The sequence below is a fragment of the Pinus tabuliformis genome, chromosome 5_1 (assembly GCF_031772625.1).
Source record: "Pinus tabuliformis cultivar Carrire ecotype Pingquan chromosome 5_1, CPIR1, whole genome shotgun sequence".
In the NCBI taxonomy this organism is placed as follows: domain Eukaryota; kingdom Viridiplantae; phylum Streptophyta; class Pinopsida; order Pinales; family Pinaceae; genus Pinus; species Pinus tabuliformis.
The window spans coordinates 871,762,844-871,784,875 of record NC_142305.1 but is presented as its reverse complement, the minus strand read 5'-3'; the positions used below and the strand labels follow the sequence as shown (position 1 = coordinate 871,784,875).

The following is a 22,032-nucleotide window of genomic DNA, read 5'->3' as shown; positions in this document are numbered from 1 at the left end:
AAGGCACTAGTTAGTAGTGGCAGTAGTGATTGTAGTAGCAGTGAGAGAGACTTGAATGAGGCTATGGCATAGGAGAATGGGGCATTTACATCATGGGGCACTTAGGATGCTCAAGGAGACAGTGACATGTGTTCTAAAATTAGGCATGAAACACGATGATGTGTGTAGGGGGTGCGTACTTGGGAAGTATGCGAAGGTAGCGTTCCCAAGAAGTGATAGTAGATCAGATGGTGTGTTACAACTTATACACGCAGATATTTGCGGTCTTATGTCCACTAGATCTCTCGGAGGGTACAAGTAATTCGTCACCTTCATCGATGACCATTCCAAGAAAATATGGATCTATTTCTTGAAGACCAAGGATGAAGTCTTCAGTCGCTTAAGGGAGTTTAAGGCTCTAGTAGAGAATGCGATAGGAAAGAAGATCAAGGTACTTCACTCAGATAATGGAGGAGAGTACACAGATAGTGACTTCACTGACTTCTATGTGAAGGAAGGCATCAGGAGGGAGTGAACAACTCCATACAATCCACATTAGAATGGGGTAGTGGAGCAGAAAAACAGGTCAATAGTTGGGGCTGCAAAGGCAATGTTATATGACCAGGATTTGCCCAAGTTTCTATGGGCAAAGGCATGTAACACTGCTGTGTATATCCAGAATAGGGTTCCTCATAGAGCGTTGGGGAAGATAACACTAGAAGAAGTCTTCTCAGGGAGGAAGCCAAAAGTAAGTTACTTCAGAATCTTTGGCAACATAGCTTACTGACATGTCCCAGATGAATTGCAGTGTGATTTATTCGTTATTTGCCGTAACAAATAAATCGCTAATTAATTAGTTAGAAGAATAAACTCTAGCTGCTGCAATTCAAGGAAATTTCACAGACCAAATAGGAAGAAGGGAAGCAACAAACAACAACTTCAACGGGCATTGAGGACTTATCTTCAAGGCTAGAGGATGACTTTGTTCCCATAGCTTGCCTCTCTAGCTCTACCTCTACAGGTGTTTGGTATATTGACAATGGAGCGTCATGTCACATTTCAGGAGTTAGAAAATATTTTTCCAGTTATCAGGAAGAGGAGATGGGCTTCCAGATTCTGATGGGGAACAAGTCCAAGTGTACTACAGTTAATAGGGTCTGTCACTATTCAAAGGGAGTCAGGCAAGAATACTAGTGTTACAGATGTGTTACACATGCCAAATTTAGGAATGAATTTGATTTCAGTTTTTGCACTTCAGGACAAGGGATATGATGTCTACTTTCAAGGGCAAAAGATGTACATTAAACACCGGAATTGGAAGACGATGAAACAAATTGATAAAGAAGCAACAAGCTATACAAGTTGCAGTTAGACTCTCAAAAGACATTGGTTAGCAGCACCAATAGCAATGACATGGGAGAATTATGGCATAGGAGGATGGGGCACATACACCATGGAGCACTTAGGTTGCTTAGGGATACTGTAACAGGAGTTCCAAAATCAACAGGAAACATGATGATGTGTGCAGAGGGTGCATGCTTGGGAAATTTATGAAAGCAACATTCCCAAGGAGTGATAGTAGAGCCAAGGGTGTGCTTGAGTTGATACATTCTGATATATGTGGCCCGTTGTCTACAAAATCTCTCAGGGGTTATGAGTATTTCGTAACCTTCATTGATGACTTCTCTAGGAAAACCTGGATATATTTCTTGAAGACAAGGGACAAAGTCTTCAGTTGCTTCCAAGAGTTTAAGGTTCTTGTGGAGAACATGACAGGGAGAAAAATAAAGGTTATTCATACAAATATTGGAGTTGATTACACATATAAGGTCTTCACGGGGTTTTGTGTGAAGGAAGGCTTCAAGAGAGAATGGACAATTCCATATAACCCACAAAAGAACGGGGTCATAGAGTGGAATAATAGATCGAAAGTCGAAGCAACAAGGGTGATGTTGTATGACTAGGACATGCCTAGATTTCTTTGGGCAAAGGCATGTAGTACAACAATGAATACTAGAATAAAGTTCCTCACAAGGTGTCGGGGAAGATGACACCCAAGGAGGCTTTTACAAGAAATAAGCCAAAGGTTAGACACTTCAAAATGTTTGGCAGCATAACTTATTGTCACGTGCCAGACGACAAACGCACCAAGTTGGATTAGACTACAGAGAAGGGACATTTCGTTGGGTATAGCAAAACGTCTAAGGCATACACTATTTACATTCCTAGTAGCAAGAAGATTATCATGAAATGGGATGCAAAATTCAGTAGGAGAAAGCCTTTAGAAGATCTCGCGAGTTGCCAACAAATGATCAGAGTATGCCAGTAGAAGTTCCAAGAGTTGAACAGGGATCTCAGTCTCAAAGCACTAGTACGAGTACAGTGACTAGTATAGGTGCGGGTACAAGTGTAGAGGAGAGTTCATAGTAGATGGAGCGTCAGGGGTAGGATGAGGAGCATGAAGGTCCACTCACCACCAATGGAAGAATAAACAGAGAGGTGCTTCAAACATTGAGAGATGCATAAGAGTTTGTGGGAGCTCTTAGAGCGAGCACTAGAGAGCGAAGACAACCAAACATGTATAAGGCATTGGTGACAGAGGTCATTGACAGAGAGCCTTCCAATTATTATGAGGCCGCGCAACATCAGGTGCAACAAGATGCAATGGTAGATAAATATAACTCCCTCATGCTAAATGATGTATGGGAAGTCGTGCCTAGACTGGTGGACAGGGAAGTTGTTGGCTTTTGTTGGATATACAAGATCAAATATGCTATAGATGGTAGCGTGGACAAGTATAAGGCTAGGTTTGTGGCCAACGGATTTGCTCAGAAAGAGGGCATAGACTATAAGGAGACATTGGCTCCAGTGGCCAAATACTCTTCTATCAGGGTTGTGATCTCTCTAGCAACACAGATGGGATGGAAAACTCCCCAGATGGATGTCAAGACGACTTTTCTGAATGGAGTGATAGAAGAGGAGGTATACATCGAACAACCAGAAGGATTTGAGACGCATCGGAGAGATACCCATGTTTGTAGGGTGCTATACGGACTCAAGCAAACTCCCAGAGCATGGTATGGTCGGATCAACAATTATTTGCAATAGATAGGCTTTGTGAAGAGTGAGGTAGATTCAAACCTCTACTATTTGATGGTAGGATGTGAGCCTCTCATTTTCATACTGTATGTTGATGATCTATTTTTGACAGGGTCATCAAGGCTCATAAAAGACTGCAAGAGGGACTTAGAAGCAGAGTTTGAGATGAAGGATTTGGAACTGATGCATTATTTCCTAGGACTGGATGTATGGCAGACAGATGGGGAGATCTTCCTTGGGCAAGGGAGATATACTATGGAGATCTTGAAGAAATTTAAGATGCAGGACTGTAGACCCATGTCCACACCTATGATTATCAACTGGAGGAAGATAGACGCATCAGATGACACATCGGTGCACCCAACCTTGTATAGGCAACTTATTGGCTCTCTTATGTATTTGGTCATCACAAGGCTAGACATTTGTTTCACGATCAATACTCTTAGTCAGTTCATGGTTGAACCAAAGAGGGTACATTGGACAACAATGAGACATGTACTACAATATCTACGAGGTATAGTCGAGTATGGTTTGAGATTTACTCGAGGTGATGGTATTAGATTGATGGGATATATAGATGCATACTGGGTAGGTAGTGCAGTGGATCGGAAAAGCATCTCAGGGTGTTGATTCAATATGGGATCAGGGGTTGTCTCTTGTTGCAGCAGGAAGCAAAAATCTGTTGCACTGAGTTTTGCAAAGGCAGAATACATGGCAACAAACATGGCTACACGTGAAGCTATTTGGCTTCGGACGTTGCTGGTGGCACTATTTGGTCAAAGGATAGATTCGACCAGTATTTACTATGACAATCAGAGTTGCATTAAACTCTCTGAGTATCCAATGTTCCATGATAGTTCAAAACATATCGACATTAGATACCACTTCATCAGAGATTGTGTACAACATGGATCAGTTCGACTAAAATATGTTTCCACAGATCAACAGGTCGCATATATTTTGACGAAGGCATTGGGTAAGGTAAAGTTTGTCTTCTTTAGGGATAAGTTGGGAGTAGTGGAGAACACCTTTCTCTAAGAGGAAGTGTTAGATTTTGAAGCTTGGACAAGTGTTCTAGTCTCTATGAGGCTAAGGAACATAGGAGGATTAATTATCTCCAATACCTAGAAAAAGTTTCCAAGGGAAATGTCTTAATTAAGATTAATTAGCTAGCTTTAAATTATTTTCCTAAGTCTAACTTAGGAAAAGTGGTTAATCGAATCAGATTAATTGAGACAAAATTGATTTTGCTCTAGTGACTTCTAGAAAAGTCATGAGATGGAGTCAAGACTTAAGATGATCTTAGCCATCGATTAGAGTTAGATTGTGGCCATTGATTCTCCAACGAGAGATTATAAGAGAAAATTGATGGGGCTTTTGGAGATACAATGATTTGCAGTGATAGCGTGGAGGACACCAACAAGGGTTTTAGCAAGAAAATTTGAGAAGAGAATTTCCAGAGAAATTCTTCACGAAGATTCCAGTTATTCTGAGTGAAGGAAGGAGGTCGAATTCAACTGCAGAGGCATTAGCCAGTGCGATTTACAGGGAAGTAGTTCAATTTCCAGTTGTCGGAGGAGGTGCGAGTTGCTCTAGTGAGTTGTTTGAGGTAGAGATTATTGCCGGAACGAATTTCCAGAGGCAGCGCTAGTTCTTGAAGAGGTCGTACGAATCTCTAGATTTGCCAGTGCTTGTTGCTGGACGAGGTGCGAGTTGCACAAAGAAGGACAAAGTTTATTTGCAAAGGATTTTCTAGATCGATTTGGCTAGTAGAGGTGAAGAAAAGAAATATTGCCAGAGCTTTGCTAGTGAGAGGTGAGCAGTCTATGTAATTCTCAATCGCTGAAGATTATTATTAATAATAAAACCCTCATTTGCAGAACTGGTTTTCCGCACATGGGTTTTTCTAGGGACTATTGTCCAAAAATATCGGTGTCTAAATTGTGTGTGCATTACTTTTTTCAGTTCCTGTTATTATTGGTGAAAATTGCAGTAGTGATTTTATTCATTATTTGCCGTAATTAATTTCAGACGGCAAATAATCTGCATAAGATAGAAGAATAATTTCCAGTAACTGCAATTAAGGAAATTTCACACCTTATAGCTGGATTCATTTCTCTGGGTCTCAACTTATTATTGTTATCAGCAAAAAGCAATCCTGATGCACCTTTCTCTTTATATGGCAAGTTATGGAGCACTACCAATGTGGAGACCTCTTGTTCTCAAAATCTTCCCTTTGTGCCCTTACTTTGTCAATTTGGATCAACAGAATTTGGGTTTACGGTCTCTAACCAGAGCTACTGTGTGTGAATACTCCATATTTGGGTCTATATTTTAGATCTCTCAGTCTCTGGGCTTCCTTATGGTTTTATGGCTTTGCCTTTATGATTGAATATGCTGTTAACAGCCAATTTTCTGCTGTTGAATTGGTCTGAGATTTCTTGATTTTTACTTGACTTGGGATCTCATCTGATGCATGCATATATGGTTCCTTTATTCCCTGTCCATTTAAAAACTTCACACCTGTATCACATTCATCATAATCAGTCTTTTCAACTTCAGAAACAACATCATTTCAGCCATTCTTCCAATCACCTGCCAGGGATTTGAAACAGCTATGTTATCCTTATGATGACACAGAAAATGTCTTTGGATCTGGTAGCAACATAGAATAAGGCTATGGATTTATCACTTTATTGTAGGGGCTAGCAGTGGGGATGTCTTGAAGATGCAAGTGGAAACTTTGGCCCTCGAGCAAGGTTGAGGAAGCAAACCCTTTGTGGAGCCAAGTTTGGAATGTGCCCCTGATGGTGATTTGAGGGCCTGTAATTTGACCAGCAAATATGTGTAGGTTGTGGTAACCTCCACCTTTTCTCCTGCAGAACAAGAAATGAAAATACTCCAAAGATTTCTTGGAGGTGTTAAAATCATAAACATAGTTTTGCAAAGTTTGACTGCCATTTGCTTAAGATCTCAAAAGCTGGTCGGAGCATCCAACTACCTCTGAAATCCCTCGATGGAAGGACACAGAGGAATCACATTGTCCAAGAACAAGAACAGGACAATCAAGACGTGGTGTGGGATGCAGTCATAAATTGCATGAGTTTCTTCCTAAGAAATTTCTCTAGCTCATCAATGTAGATCCCAAACAACGTGGGAGACAGGGGGAAGCCCTGTTTGACCCCAAAGGTGCTCCTGGTGAAGTCAGAAAATCCATTCCATGTACATAGCTGACCTACATGTCTCATAAGGCCTCAGGAATGCCACAGTGGGGGACTCAACTTCGTCCTGATATATGTCATTGAATACATGTCAGGGCACAAAAGCTGTCACAAACTGTTTCATTAAAGCCTTGGCCATATGTGATCTTATTCATTAGTTTGACAGAGACATGCTTAAAATTGAAATGAGTGGATTTTATCCTTTTAAATTGACATTTTTCCTTTTAACGTTTCCAAGGAAACCTCTGAGACACTAATATTAACGACTTGGTTATCACCGTAGACTTATTACCCTAAACAACTTGTGTAGAACATCACCTTGATGCAGTTAAATAGTAGTACAATAAACCACACACCAATAAACACCTAGTGACCCACATGCCTGAAAACAATATGGCAAATAATCCCGATGAAGATGTTTTCATTGGTTCTACACTGTGGATCTCCATACACCTCATGCTCACTAAAGGTGGAAATATGTTTGGCCCTAGTTACACAGTTTCAGATGGACAAGATTTTTTGCCTGGTCTGTTATGAAAATTTTGAACCCACTTTTTCATTGAAACTTACAAGCTTAGCCTTCTAATATGCTGGAAAAAATCTTTTGCCTCACATAGACTTATGAGTTATTATAAGGGAAAATAGTTCCTCAAAATTGCTGGTTGACCTGCCATTGTCACAAGATTTAGAGGCAAAAGTTTTCTGAGCAAGAGCCATTCACCACTTGGATTTTATGTTCACGATGAGACATCCAAGATATTTTGTTGGTATACCTATTCAATGACCATAATCTTGCACTCATTTACATTCTTTTAACTTTAAGTTGAGAACAACTACTTGGATTGATGCTATGTGGAGATGTTAACATGAATGATCGTTTGTACAGATGAGAAATTCCTAGCACTGGTCTCTGTGTACAATACCCTCCTTAACCATTCATGAAAAAGTTATAAATGGTATATCATCTGTTCTTTCAGTAACACTCTGCAGAAACTAGATTTTGGCAATTGATTCTTTCATTACTTTATGAGGCCTGAAAAGTATGGTCATTTTTGTATAATTTAGGATCTTAATTTAGTAATTTTCACTAAACTTTTTGTGTATTTAAGGATTTGAGTTAGCTGTTTGCATGTCTTATCATGTTCTTTTGCTATTCTGATAATGATTATGTGTTGGCAGATTTTGCTAAAAGGTGCAAGTGGAGATGAGTTAAAGAAAGTTAAATCTGTTGTTCAGTATGCAGTTTTTGCAGCTTATCATTTAGCTCTTGAGACTTCATTCCTGGCAGATGAAAGGGCCACCCTCCCTAGAACTCCCTTCAGTTCTGCAGTAAATGTTACCATGCCAAACAGACAAGTGCAATTGGAGACATCTATTTGTGGAATAACAGATCCCACGGCTCCTATTCCAGGCAAAGTGCACACAAGAGAACTCCAAATACAGAACAGAGATGATAAAATTATGACCAATTCTCTTCTAACAAGTGATTCTTTGAATGAAATTAAGGGGGATTCTAAACCCACTATAAGTGCTACTGGCACTTCTGAGACAACCAAATCTTTCAGCATGTCTACTACAAGGGATATATCTATTGCTAGTGAAGGTGTGCATCAGAAAGACACATATTCAGCTTGTGAGAGCTTTTCACCACCATCTTTTTCTTCTGGTCATTCAATATCTGGGTTATCGGTTTCTTTTAAAAAAACACTAGGGGAAGCTCTTCCACTTATAGGTACAGGTCCTTATGCAGCAATCACTTCTTATTTCGGTATTAAGGATAAAGAATTCAAAGATTTGACTCCAGTTGATATATCCACAGTTTCGGTTGCATCTGGAGCTAAGCATTGTGAAATGGCCTTAAAGGAACCTCCTGGTACAGTGCAGTTAAAGAATGAAGGGATAACTGATAATAAGGTTGATTCGATTTTATTACAGTCTCAATCCACATTTGAACACAAGGAAGAAGGTACTCATTATGAAAAACAGGGATTCTCTAAAGCAGGAGTCATGCCTTCCCATTCTGGTTATCCAAGTATTTTGGTTTCATTATCCCGCCGGTGTATTTTGAAGGGGACAGTTTGTGAGAGGAACCAGGACACTTGTATCAAGTACTATGGAAGCTTAGACATGTCCCTTGGAAGGTTCTTGCGGGATAAATTATTTAACCAGGTAATGCTGTTGATTTACGAGTTTGTTTTTAGTTACTATAAAATTCATTTATGAGTAGCTTATGTGGCTGTATTATGCACCCAAATGAGTTGCAAACTAGGTATGGGTGTGGTGATTGCTATTCTGTTGTGGGCTAGGGCATGGTGGGTGCTTGCTATGATCCTGGAATGCACTCAATGTATCCTAGTAACAGCAACAACAAATGCTGCCAAAGAGTTCAGAAAAAGTCAAAATAGATCATGAAACTTAACTCAGTTTCACTTAATCCTAACCTAAGCTATTCTCCTCATAGTCACTGGGTTCGGCGAATTTCAAGGTTGAAATTTGAAATTCACCAAACTTCAAGCGAGGCTGAACAATTTCATTACAATTCAGCAAATTCCAAGGAAAATTTAAAGCTACCTCAAATATGAACAAATTCTTGATTAAATCTGCCTTTATTCATCCAAGCTCATTGATATTCAATTTGAACTTGTTTCTGTAGAGTTTAAAAAAAAAAGTACAAACCCTAATTGAGTCTTCCAGCTGCTTAGCAATACTCTGCCGTCTGCGCATCTTTCCTCCCACCCAGCACACTATCATTCCTTCTGCACTCCAGTCTCAATACCACTAATCATTCCAGACTCCAGTCTTGGCTCCTCTGAGACCGAGCAGTGTTATGTAATGAATGTATTTTTTCTGAAGTAAAGACACCTGTAATTTTATTCATCATGAAAGAAAAAACAAAATTACATTTTGCATACTGTAAGAATTCCGGAAATATGCCTCATGGCATTGAGTTAAAAAGAAAAAAGAGACTGAATTTTTTTTACAAAAGGAAATATACAAAGTTAAGTGTGAAAATAATATCTTAACTTCTCTTTTTTGCCTTTCTTTTTTTGCACTTTCTGCCATCCTTGAGAGTTTGGTTCAACAAGAACCATTGCCAGTTCTCTTCCTGTTTCCTTTGGTGAGGTTTCTTTGTCTGAGTCTGAACTCTTAGATAGTAATGAATGTATTGTATTTTATTATAAATATTTTTAATTTTCAAATTTTAGAATCTGTTGAACTTAATGCTAAATTTTATTACCAAAATTTTTGTTGTCACATTTTTGTCAAACTTCAAGGTTGCCAGACTCAAACTTGTACTTGAACCAGGTGATTTAGATTCTCCTATGTAAACATCAAAAGTTGCTGAATTTAGGTCATGTAAGAAAGAGATTGAAAAGGATCAATGGATGCAAAACCCAGGTTCCGAAAATTTAGGTTTTGAACATGCGAAGAAGCTGACAACAACATACAGGGATGAGAAGGAATAATTATTCCACACGAGAAAAAGACAGGACACAGCATACTAGGAAAACTGGCAAAGGGGATGAGAAAGAAGTAGAACACTTCATCTACTATACCATCGCTGCTTGATTGCAAGAAGAATTCCTCACATTTAATATCTAGTTTCACATCAGCTTTAAACTTTAAAGTCAGCTGAAATAATTATACAATACAGTCAATAATGCTAAAATATAAAATACAACAATGCAAAATTAAAATATTATAAACTTTTTGGGTTCTCTTTTCATTAACTTGGACCATACAGGTATATTGGACTATAATATAGTTTCCATTTTTTTTCTATTACAATACTTCGATATAGGATCTCCATCATTGTTTTCCTGCTTCAGTTTTTTCTGCTGCAATTATTTGTTTTAGCGTGCAGTTATTGTTTATATTGTATGTGATTGCAGTTACATGTTAAAAATTTGGAAGTGTATGCTCTTCATAACTAGTTTGAACTTTGATATGTAGCTTTTCATGGTGTTATTAGTGTTTTCCATCTTATTGTTTTATTATGTAAGTTATGTGAGCTAGTTCTTGTGTTGTAATTTTCATTCACTTCCTACACAAAGTTATGTGAGTTGGTTCTTATATTGGGTTGAGTAGGTTTCTGTGATGGAACATTATAGGCAATAGAATAATCCCACCCAGTGTTGCGGGGGAGCGCCACCCCAAATCCCGCTCCCAATCCGCGCTCCGGGCAGGAGCGTGCTCCCTTAAAAAAAATTCTGCTCCCTAGTTTTTTTCAAATCGATATAGGGAGCATCGCACCCATCGCTCCGGGAGCGTTTTGTATAACCCGGGAGCAGTTGGGGAGCGATTGCTCTCGACCGCTCCCGGCGGCGGTGAGCGACGCCCGGAAAAAAACGCGCGGATAAAAAAAAATTTCGCCAAAAAAAAAAAAAAAACAATGCGATTTGTGTGGAAATAAAGTGAGGGTGGGAGGGAGGGAGGGAGAGAAAGAATATAAATAGACCCTCCCTCATTCATTTCATCATTGTAGTGAGAGTGAGAGAGAGGATGAGAGTGAGAGTGAGAGCGAGAGTGAGAGTGAGAGCAAGAGAGTGAGGAGCAAGGAGAGAGAAAGAGAGAGCAAGCAGCAAGGAGTAAGAGAGTGAGAGAGCAAGAGAAAGCAAGGAGCAAGGGGAGATTGAAGAGCTTGCAAGGGGAGATTGGACGCCAAAGAGGTAGGCTCTACAATATTGAATAGAGTGTCTAGCAATTTTTTTTTTAATGTTCATTCCTAAATAAATAAATAATTTTTTTCTCTATTTCCCATTCCCATTCCCATTCCATTTTTTAAAATTTTGCAGATTCAAAACTTCAAATTTCAAACATCATGGTTATATTTCTTGGCATTTTCTTCTTCTTGGTTCCTTTTTTGGTTATTATGGTGTTGGAGAGTAGAAAAAGGAGGGTTGAAAATGAAGAAGGGGATGAAGAAGGGGGTCATAGTGGATTTGATGAAAACCCCGGTGAGGAGCTGGAGGAGAGTGAACATGAGTCAGCTCAAAAAACTAAACAAGACCAAACTCCATTGTGGAAATATGTTAATAGGCCTGAAGCAGGGAAAGGGGGTGGAACCACTAAATTTCATTGCCCCCATTGCAACAATAATTACACAGGTTCATACACCTGTGCCAGAAAGCACCTCTGCGGGAAAAGGCCATGGGATGGAGATAAACAAATAGGAATCAAAACTTGTTCAGGTGTGTCAGCAGCAAATAGAGCCAAATACATAAGGGAAGAGGAAGAAGCCCAATACAAATGTAAAAAATCAAAGGGTTTCTTTGAACCAAGCTCACAATCACATGCACAAAGAACTCCTTCAGCATCCTCCCAAGGAAGTGGATATGGAGGCACAGGGTCACCAGGTTTAAGGCGTAGAAGCATATTAGATTTCCTTGATGAAGGGTGTAGGAATGATGTGGATTCAAAAGTTTACAGGTTTCTCTATGCATGTGGGATACCATTCAATGTTCTTCGCTCACCTTGTTGGCACGAAATGGTTTCTGCCATAAATGATACCCTTAAAGGATACAAGAGCCCTGGGTATGACAAGGCAAGAACCGTTGGACTTGATCATGAAAAAGCAAAAATATCACATTCTTTGAATAGAATGACAAGTTCTTGGACTGACCATGGGGTGTCCATTGTATCTGATGGATGGACAAATGTAAAAGGCAAGCCATTGATAAATGTTCTTGCTGTGTCTGTTAGTGGTGCCATCTTTCTTTCAGCATATGATTACTCAGACAAGTTCAAGACCAACATCAACATTGTAGAACCATTACTTGAAACAATTGAGTGTATTGGGCCATACAATGTCATCCAAGTCATCACTGATAATGCTCCTAATTGTAAGGCAACGGGAGCAATTATTGAGGATAAATACCCCAACATATTTTGGTCTGGGTGTTTGGTTCACACAATGAACCTTTTGATGCATGATATTGTTAAGAACAAAAATGAACAATACAAATGGATTGGTGATTTGTACAAGAGAGGCAAACAAATGATAAAATTTATTACAAATCATAGCAATACCCATGGCCTTTTCCGCAGTCACTCAAGATTGAAGTTGTTGAAGATTGCGAGGACTAGATTTGGTAGCTATTAACTCACCTTCAGGTGCCTTTTGAAGGTAAGAGAGTCATTGGTTAGCATGGTATCAAGTCCACGCTGGTAGGTATTAAAGGAAAGGGCTACAAATGCAGCTGACAGACAAGGTTTTGAGCAGGTGGAGGAGGCCGCTCTTGATGGTATGTTTTGGGCACGTGTGAGGCAAGTATTGGATTTCACCAAGCCCATTTATCACATGATTCGGTTTGCAGATACAGATAAACCAGTGATTGGCGAGGTGTATGAGCAGATGGATACCATGTTGGGGCAAATAAAAGATATTGTTCATAACAATGATCCCAACTTGTATAAACTGATTCACGATTGTGTGTGTATACGGTGGGATAAACTTAATGTTCCACTACATTGCTTGGCGTATATCCTTATGCCAAAATACTACTCTACATCTTGGTTGGGCCAACCTGCACCAGGGGGTGGGGTTAGGGTCAAACCCCATATAGATGAAGAGGTATCTACAGGATATTTGCAAGCATTAGAAAAGTTGATACCTGACAGGGAGGAATGTGCTAGTGTGTGTCTTGAATTAGGCAGATACTTCAGTTGCACTGGTTTGTTTGGTACCTTTCATGCAATGGAAGATAGAGACAAATTTGATGTTCTCACATGGTGGGAATCATATGGCGGCCATGGACTTTTGCCAGAATTGGCAAAAAATGTTCTCTCACGGGTGGAGCACCTACAACTTCATACATAATGTGAAAAGAAACAGACTCAATGAAAACCGGGTGGAAAGCTTGGTTTATGTGCACTACAACTTGAGGTTGTTGAGTCATTACTGTGATCGGGCTTATGAGGATCCAACATACAAAATTTGGGACAACCACCCAGAGGATGATAATTTGGAGGATGGCACTATACATCTTGAAGAACTGGAAGCGGAACTTATGAGAGAGGAAGATGAAGCAATAACCATGCCACCTCCACCATCCAGTAGCAGTGCTCGAGTTCCGAGTCTTGTTCCTTTGCTGTTGCCGCCTCCATCTACACCCTCACGTGGAGGGCATGTGCCTTCTGATTCTAGTCGTTGGTCTGTGCGGGAGGAGACTCCTAGAAGACTACCACGACCTGCTCATACATCAGACACTTCTCGTGGCAAGGGCCACATGAAGTAGTAGATAATAGATTAACAATTTACTTGTCTTTTCTAGTTTCTATTAGTTTTCATAACTGTTGAGTTTTGACTCTTTCATATCATAATGATATTTTTTGTAAACAATATATGACTGTGACAATTTAAGTTTGAAGTTTGAAGTTGGCAATTATAAGTCATTGGTAATGATTCTGAATTATGAATATGATGCTTTGTGAAAGTTGTTTCATTTCATTTCATAATTCATTTTATAACATTTCATTTCATGTTAGATATTATTTCTTGTAATGGTTAAAGTTTAAACTTAGCTTACAAGTACAACTTTGGTGATCAATGATGATAAATGTTATATATTGAATTTTCAATTTTGAAAGCTTGAAGTTGAAACTTTAAGATTGATGAATCATGATTCACGAGACTCAATATGTTGTATGTTACTAACTTGTGGACGTGGTTGATGAAGATTATAACTTCTAGATGATTGATGTTATATGGTTCAATGATCAATCTATTTTTTTTTTATGTTTTTTATATTTAATTCATCATTCTACATGTTTTTGTTGACATATATGCATCAAAATACAAAATATATATATATTATATAAAAATCGCTCTGGGATTCGCTCCCAAACCGGGAGCTTTTGAAAATGTAGCTCCTGCACCCGTTTTCGCTCCCGCTCCCAAGTAACACTGATCCCACCATTGGCAGCTCCAATGCCAATGAAAAATGCATAAACTAAATAAAAAAAAATTCTTCACACAACATTGAAGGAATAGTTGGTGAAATGATTAAATTCTTTGTTTAAGAGGGTTTTTCACTCGAGGCCCCAGACTATGAATAAAGCTGGTATCCAAATACAGTCCAGAACTCGCGAAAAGTAGGACAGCAACAGCCCCTAGGAAGAGCTACATGCCAATGAAGCTGTCAAGTATGGGGAATATCAAGGGAAGACAAGTTTATGTTGGCTGCTACAAGATCAGGGATGGGATGACTCTAAAAGAATAGAAAGAACCTCTCAAGCAGGGGCAATGCCCATCTCTTTAATGCAATCTGTGTGTTCTAGTTTTCCCATAGTGGTAGAGTATAATCTGGAAACATAAGCTTTCCATCCAACCCTAGCTGATGAAGTGGAAGAGAAATTTTTTCTTCCGACTATGACTATAAATATAGCCAAGGCAAGTTGGTGGAAAATTGGAAGGAGAATTGATTCTCCTTTATGGGAAATCTGATTTGTCCAAGTGGATTAAAGGTATTGATGTTTGCACTTTCCAGAGCCATCTTGAGAGTTGAGCTTGTTTCTGACATTTAGTCCCATGCATTGTGATTGAATAATTAATTTACTTAAATTAGAATCTCTTTCTAGCACCACTTGTCTTTTCTCTCAAGAGCTGATGATTAGCCCAAGGTCCATATCAAAGTCCTTATGGTCCTTTAGCAATTGGTCACTAATCTTTAGCTAGTGGACTTTTAGGTTTTAACTAGTACCTTATTCCATGGGTTAAATTTCCAACTTGCCAAAAGCTAAAGAAGCAAACTAAAATTATTTCATGATAGTTGGGCATGCCCCATGCATTTGCAGACTGCAGTTAATCTCTCGTTTTACAAAAATGGGATGTAACATATAAATGCAAGGTTCTACAAAATTGTCAAGCGCTTGGCGGAAGAATAAGGGTGACTCTATTTAAATTGTAATAATATAACATATATGAAAATTTTGTAGAACCTTGAATTTATATGTTGCATCCCATTTTTGTAAAATGGGAGATTAACTGCAGTCAGCAAATGCATGGGGTATGTCCAATTATCATGAAATAATTTTAGTTTGCTTTTTTAGCTTTTGGCATATATATATGCCCCATGCATTTGCAGACTGCAGTTAATCTCCCATTTTATATATTTCTCCTAATTCTAAATCATAGTCCTCATTGTGAGCTTGAATATTTTTTTCCTGCTTGATTGGTTTATGATATTTTGTCTATATTTATTTCTACTGTGGCTGTTTCTGCGTTTTAAAAACTTCTTGTACAAGTCTGACTCATATGCCCATTACTTATACCACTGTTGCAGAACTCTCCAATTAATTGGCAGTTCAATTATAAAATGATTAATTAGCTGAAAAAGTTGCTGATTTTTACAGTTTTTAATATTTGGTGAGTATTTTTTTGCCAATCTTTTCAATAAAATCAGCAGCAGTGGCAGATGTTACACTTCCAAGATAGATTTTTTTCATATTTGTTGGATAGGGGAAATGTTGATTCAGCTTGCTTATGTTGTTTTAAGTCCATATTTTAATTTATTATTTAGTTGAAAAATATGAAATTAAATGCATTTTTTATTTCTCAGTGTTCTTTCACTGAGTTTTTCTGGAGTCAGTGATTTTGGACCCTTGTTGATTTATTTCCAAGTCTGAGTTCTGCAACATTGATTTACACGTTTTAAAAGTTGGGGTCTTACATCTATGTAACTGTATTCTAAAACTTTGCTTCTATGGCTATAAGGAACTTACAATTTGTCCTGGACATTGCAGAATTCTCGCTGCCATGCTTGTGAGCAACCTCCAGATGCCCATGCTTACCGCTATACTCATCAGGAGGGAAGGCTTATGATATCTCTTCAACGAATTCCTCAACCTCTTACTTTACCTGGTGAACGGGAAGGAAAAATATGGATGTGGCATCGGTGCCTGAAATGTGAATGGAAAGATGGACTTCCTCAACCAAACAGGAGAGTGTTGATGTCTGATGCAGCATCGGGTCTGTCGTTTGGAAAATTTTTAGAGCTTAGTTTCTCAAACAATGCTGCAAGTAGAGTAGCAAGCTGTGGCCATTCCTTACAGAGAGACTGTCTTCGTTTTTATGGGTATGGATATACCTTATTTATCAGTCATTGACTTCTAATAATTTCCAGCTGTTGCACCTAGTATATCATGATCTCTTCTCAGACACTTGGAATGACTTATTTCTATGCCTTTCCCAATGGAGCAGGCTTGGCAGTTTGGTGGCATGCTTCCATTATTCTTCCATCGATACTCTGAGTGTTCATTTGCCACCTGCTAAACTAGAATTCAATAACCCAAATCAACAAGACTGGCTCAGGAAGGAAGCAACAGAGGTGCCCGCAGCCTTTTCATCATTCTTCTGTGTAAATATTTATTTCTAGATCTGCAACCTTACAAACAGGTGGTTTGGTTTATGTATCGTCTTTTAATGCTCCTGTCTGATTATGTAAAATAGGTTACACAAAATGGGGAGGAGTTCTTTTCGGAGGTTTTTTCTTTGATTGAGAAAATTTCAAGTGCCAGGCCTTATCCCACTGCAAGTTTTCCAGAGTCAACAAAAATTGCAGAAGTAAAAGGGATGTTACAGAAAGAGAGAGCTGAATTTGAGGTGACAATCCTTGGTCCAATAATCGGTTTCTTATATATTTTCTTCTCAATGCAAGTATGCTTTCAAAACTTTATCTGGATTATATAGCATTTTATTCTATCAATACTAATATAACTGCAAAATGTACTTGGTTCTGTACATTGTTCTTTCTGAAACAGGAGTCATTGCAAATGGCTATCACCAAAGACTGGCAACCTGGTCAACCGGCAGCTGATATTTTAGAGCTTAATCGCTTAAGGCGGAAACTTATATTTCAATCATATATATGGGATAAACGTCTTTGTTATCTGCATTCATCTCTTAAAGTGAAAAGGTCTTTGGTCAATTCAGACTTTGGTCTACCAGATCTTAATGGTTCTTTGCAGGAGAACATTAATCCTGAGAAACAAGGGTTGATTCATGTGGCACAGATTCATGATAGTAACATCAAAGGTGCCAAAATTTCAGAGGAACATAATTATGGTTGTACAGTGAATAACGTCAGTCTTGGTGATAAAGAGGTGCCAGTTGTTGGTCAGAAAATAATTACTGGTGCAATTGTGCAGTCCCCTAGCATTCCTGGCATTCAACAGGGTTCCAATTTGGTTGATCAATTAACAGAGGCAGCCAGAGTGGACTTGATAGTGAATTCAGAGGCCATGAAACCAGATCAGATGTCAATGAATGAAGATGATACTATCAAAGATTTGAATCCAGTCAGGCAGGATAGAACACATGAGGCTGTCAGTGACAAGTACTCTACTGATAACAATAATTCAGAAGATAGATCAGTTGGTAGAATTGGTACCGGGGACATGTTGGATACTTCAGAGAAAGATTTGGGAGTTCATAGGAGAGTGCTAGAGGGACATTCCTGTACCTGTAATGTGTCTAAACTTTCTCATAAACTGGATGCTGCATGGACTGGTTATCCTTCATTGGCAGGCCAGGCTGCCCATGTGACATCACAAGGGCAAGGAGTTGTTAATGCAATTCCAAGTCTTGACAATTCTGGGGCATGTTCTGAACTGCCTTCGAAGATGGTTTCTGATTCCATCAAGCCAAGTCTGGTTCCATCTATGGTAAGGACTGAAATTAATGATTCTAGTTCTGAAACACGAGATATTGATGGGTCAGACTTACCAGATGCAAACGTGCCTCTATCAGTGGTTAGAACAGCTCATTATTCAAATTATCCCGAATTTGAAGAAAGCTTGATCTGGGAACCCTTTTCATACTTGCATATGATTTTCAGTAACACCTCTCAGGAATCTATGAGAATTATTGAACTAATTAGTGATTATAAGCCAGAATTTGTGTCCTCAGCTGTTAAGCTGCTTGATCAGGGTGGAGCAAAGTTACTCTTACCGACTGGCATTGACAATACTGTCATTGCTGTTTATGAGGATGAGCCTACAAGCCTGATAGCATATGCTGTCACCTCTAAACAGTACCAGGGCCAGATCTCTGATGATCAATTGGAGGAGAAACACAAAGAGAAAGATGAGGACACAGAAAGAGATTCTGAAGACTCATCTGTTAGAGATACTGCTCCTTATTCTCTTCAGAACACAGATAACTCCTTTGAAGCGGCTGGAGTTCCTTTTGGGGGTGAAATTGTGGCTTCAGATACTGTATTACATACAAAGATCAGGCATGCAGAAATATGTTTTGGTGATGAAAATTTGCCGGGAAAAGGGAAATATTCAGTAATTTGTTACTGTGCAAAACAATTTAATGCTCTTCGGAAAAAATCTTGCCCAACAGAGAGAGATTTTATATGTTCTCTGAGCCGTTGTAAAAAGTGGGGGGCACAAGGTGGAAAGAGCAAGGTTTTTTTTGCAAAAACTCTCAATGATAGATTCATTATTAAGCAGGTCACTAAAACAGAATTGGAGTCCTTTCTTGTCTTTGCCCCAGAATATTTCAAACATCTTACAAACTCGTTAAGTACAGGAACCCCCACATGCCTGGCAAAAATCCTTGGAATTTATCAGGTTATTGCTATAGTTATTTCCATGTATTTTCTTAGACATGCTCCTAAGGTTGTTGGGAAATGATAGTATTCCTGTGTTGACATGCCCCTAAGTTTTCTTTTCATTTATTTGTGTTCACTTCAAATATGGATGGCTCATAATCTGATTCTGCAGGTTACTGTAAAACATTCAAAAGGTGCAAAAGATGTTAAGATGGACCTTATGGTGATGGAGAATCTTTTGTTTGGAAGGACTGCAACACGGATTTATGACCTGAAAGGCTCTCTTCGCAACCGATACAATAAAGATTCAAGTGGAGTTCTTCTAGATCAGAATTTTATTGAAGCAATGCTAACATCTCCAGTATTTGTTGGGAACAAGGCTAAGCACCTTTTAGAGCGAGCTGTTTGGAATGACACTTCGTTTCTTACTGTGAGTATGGTTCCGTTTTTTCCTCCATACTCATATATTTGTTCCAGTATTCTGTTGGTTTGCAGTTTCTCATGGTTTTGTATGTGGCACTGATGTTTACAGTTAATCAATGTGATGGATTATTCATTGCTTGTTGGAGTTGACGAAGAGCGACGAGAACTAATTTTGGGCATTATTGATTATATGAGGCAGTATACATGGGATAAGCATCTTGAAACATGGGTAAAAACATCTAGAATTCTGGGAGGTCCAAAGAATGAAGCACCCACTGTTATCTCTTCAAGTGAATACAAAAAAAGGTTTCGTAAAGCAATGTCTACCTACTTTGAGAAAGTGCCAGATCTACGGTCTTCTAACTTTATCATGAATGCTTCCCAGAGTAATTAAGTGAAGATAATACCAAAGAGAGCACTGAAGAGCAAGCTGCAAAGTCCACTCCATAGTACATTTTTCTCTGCCAACCATTATACAACTCTTGCAGGATTAGCGGGGTGAATTTTTCCTGGGTAACCTATTCAAAGAGTAGTACTATTGATTGTATGAGTAAAAGAAAGTTTGTTTCTTCTAGAGCCAGATAGTTCCATTCTTTTTAGTTTTGACTAAATCTCATCTGTATGATTATTTCTGTAATATCGATGAGTGTAGGAATTTTAAATTGTCAATGCTGTATCCTTTAATCCTTGTAAAAATTCTGTAGATAATTATTTGTATATCTCATGTCATATGAGTTGGGTCTAGAAAATGGCTGTATTATCAGCGATTTGGTTATGATGACTCTGCACTTGATTTTTATAGTGATTACAAATCCAAATTCTTAAGTCAAAGTCCAGGAGGTAATAATTATAATTCACACGTTGAGCACATACATATCCTATCTGTAATTAAATCTTGGGTATTGCTCTAACTTGAATCAGTTCTTTCTTGTCTAAGATTATTCTTGATGAAGATCCAGTAGTTAGAGGTTTCATGGCTTCTTGAAGTCTGCAGGTTATTGGGAACTGAGTAACTTAAAGTTGTTATAGTGCTGCACTTGCTATCCAGAATAGATATTACATGTCTCATCATGAAATTTCATTTTGCTACTGCTTACTAATACACCAATTGATAAGGTAATATTGCAGACGTTTAAACATGTGCTTGATTGGTTGCATCAATCAAGCAAACTAGGTACTTATGTTTTGGTCATCACAAAATGTTGTTAATAAATCCACTATACCTGCTTTGAGGATACACATTCATTATGCATGTTACACGTCTTTACTTGGCATCCAAAGCTCTTATTGTTTGGTAGCTCTTGTTTAATTAACTTGAAAGCCTTAAAAGGCTTATACAAAGAGAAAATGATTTATCCAATAAAATGATCACTAACGTTTGCAGAGTTTGTAGATGTTACATATGTCATGCCAAGGCAATTGTCATGGATCAGTCTCCTACAACAATCACAAAACATTTTGACAAAGAGAAATATTAATCGTAGTTTGATATGTATTTGGAGGGTGTCTTAAGGGTGATTTTTATATGATGATGATGATGTTGTTCAAGGTGCTTTATTTCCTCCCATGCTAAATTGGACACGTGTTTTATGGTAGATTTACCTAACAAGTCTTGCACAAAACAGTTTAGGAATCTTGCAACATTCTTTAGGTTACATATTGTGGATTGAGTTCTTGGGTATTTAGCTTAGGTATTGAAATACTGAGGAATTTGGATATCTATTAGTTCATTTATTTTGGTCTTCGAGTAGCCATTAGGTGTTGTCTTCTGCAAAGGGTAAGATAGTACAATTGAGCATTCACACATGCATTAGATGACAGACAATAAGATTATGTGTAAAAGAATATATCATATTATTATTGTTAAAATTCATAGAAGAATAAAAAGCTCATCAACACATTTATCTACTAACCTTAACTAGGGATCTACATATTTATATCTAATAATAAGAACCATAACAGAGTAACCACCAAAAACTAATGACTCGCTACTTTACGATGGACATTGATTAGTCAACATTTTGACTAGCCAACCTAACATCCTTATTTAGTCAATGTCTTAAGTTCGCTAATATAGGAAACCCTCTAGCATCTGCATATAAGAAATAGCTGAAATTTACAAGTACACTTCATCTTCGTTATGAATTAGACATGAGTTTCTTGAAGATCTTGACATTATCTACAAAGCAAATTTGGTGCTATAAATTCAATTTATGAAGATAGTAAGTTCAGGACAGTGCTTTGTTTGAGTTTGTTAACTAGTTTGATATGTGTTGGGTAGATTAACAAAAGGATGGAAAATTAATCATGCATGTTTTTATAAAATTTATCTAATTGAATTTGTAAACAAGGCTACCACACAATTTTGAAGGTTCTCTTATTTAGGATCACACCTTTTATTTCACAATATGTGATTACCACTGCTCTCTTCTTCATCCTCCTCTATATTTAATCCAATCTCCACATTTGTTGGTATGGAGGATGACCCCTTAAGAATATCATCAACGTCAAAAGTGTCTAGCTTTAACATTGGCTCATTAAGATTTAATCAACATTGTTGTCCAAACTCATATCATGAAGACACTTCAATCACTCCTCCCTCTACCTGCAAATAAAATGGAGGTTAGAGTGCATATACACCATTGTCTCTGCCTTGGACTACTCAAGCTTGCTCTTCTTCAAACTATACAAATTCTCATATGTGCTTCATCTCCTCTCGCAACAAGAGAATCAAGTAACCTGAGAGAGAA

The 22,032-nt window shown here is 38.3% G+C and overlaps 1 protein-coding gene across 1 annotated transcript in view; it reads left to right on the top strand.

Annotated features, from left to right (window-relative positions):
* The window catches only part of LOC149167598 (1-phosphatidylinositol-3-phosphate 5-kinase FAB1B-like), a 139,108-nt gene extending 118,956 nt beyond the window's left edge, over nt 1-20,152 (top strand). Inside the window, 8 exon segments of the mRNA XM_089433046.1 lie at nt 7,479-8,468; nt 16,044-16,375; nt 16,501-16,627; nt 16,750-16,902; nt 17,061-18,878; nt 19,032-19,289; nt 19,392-19,668; nt 19,671-20,152. Of these exon segments, the coding sequence (XP_089289172.1) occupies nt 7,479-8,468; nt 16,044-16,375; nt 16,501-16,627; nt 16,750-16,902; nt 17,061-18,878; nt 19,032-19,289; nt 19,392-19,668; nt 19,671-19,732 (4,017 nt within the window). The 3' untranslated portion in view covers nt 19,733-20,152.
* The last annotated feature ends 1,880 nt before the right edge of the window (nt 20,153-22,032 follow it).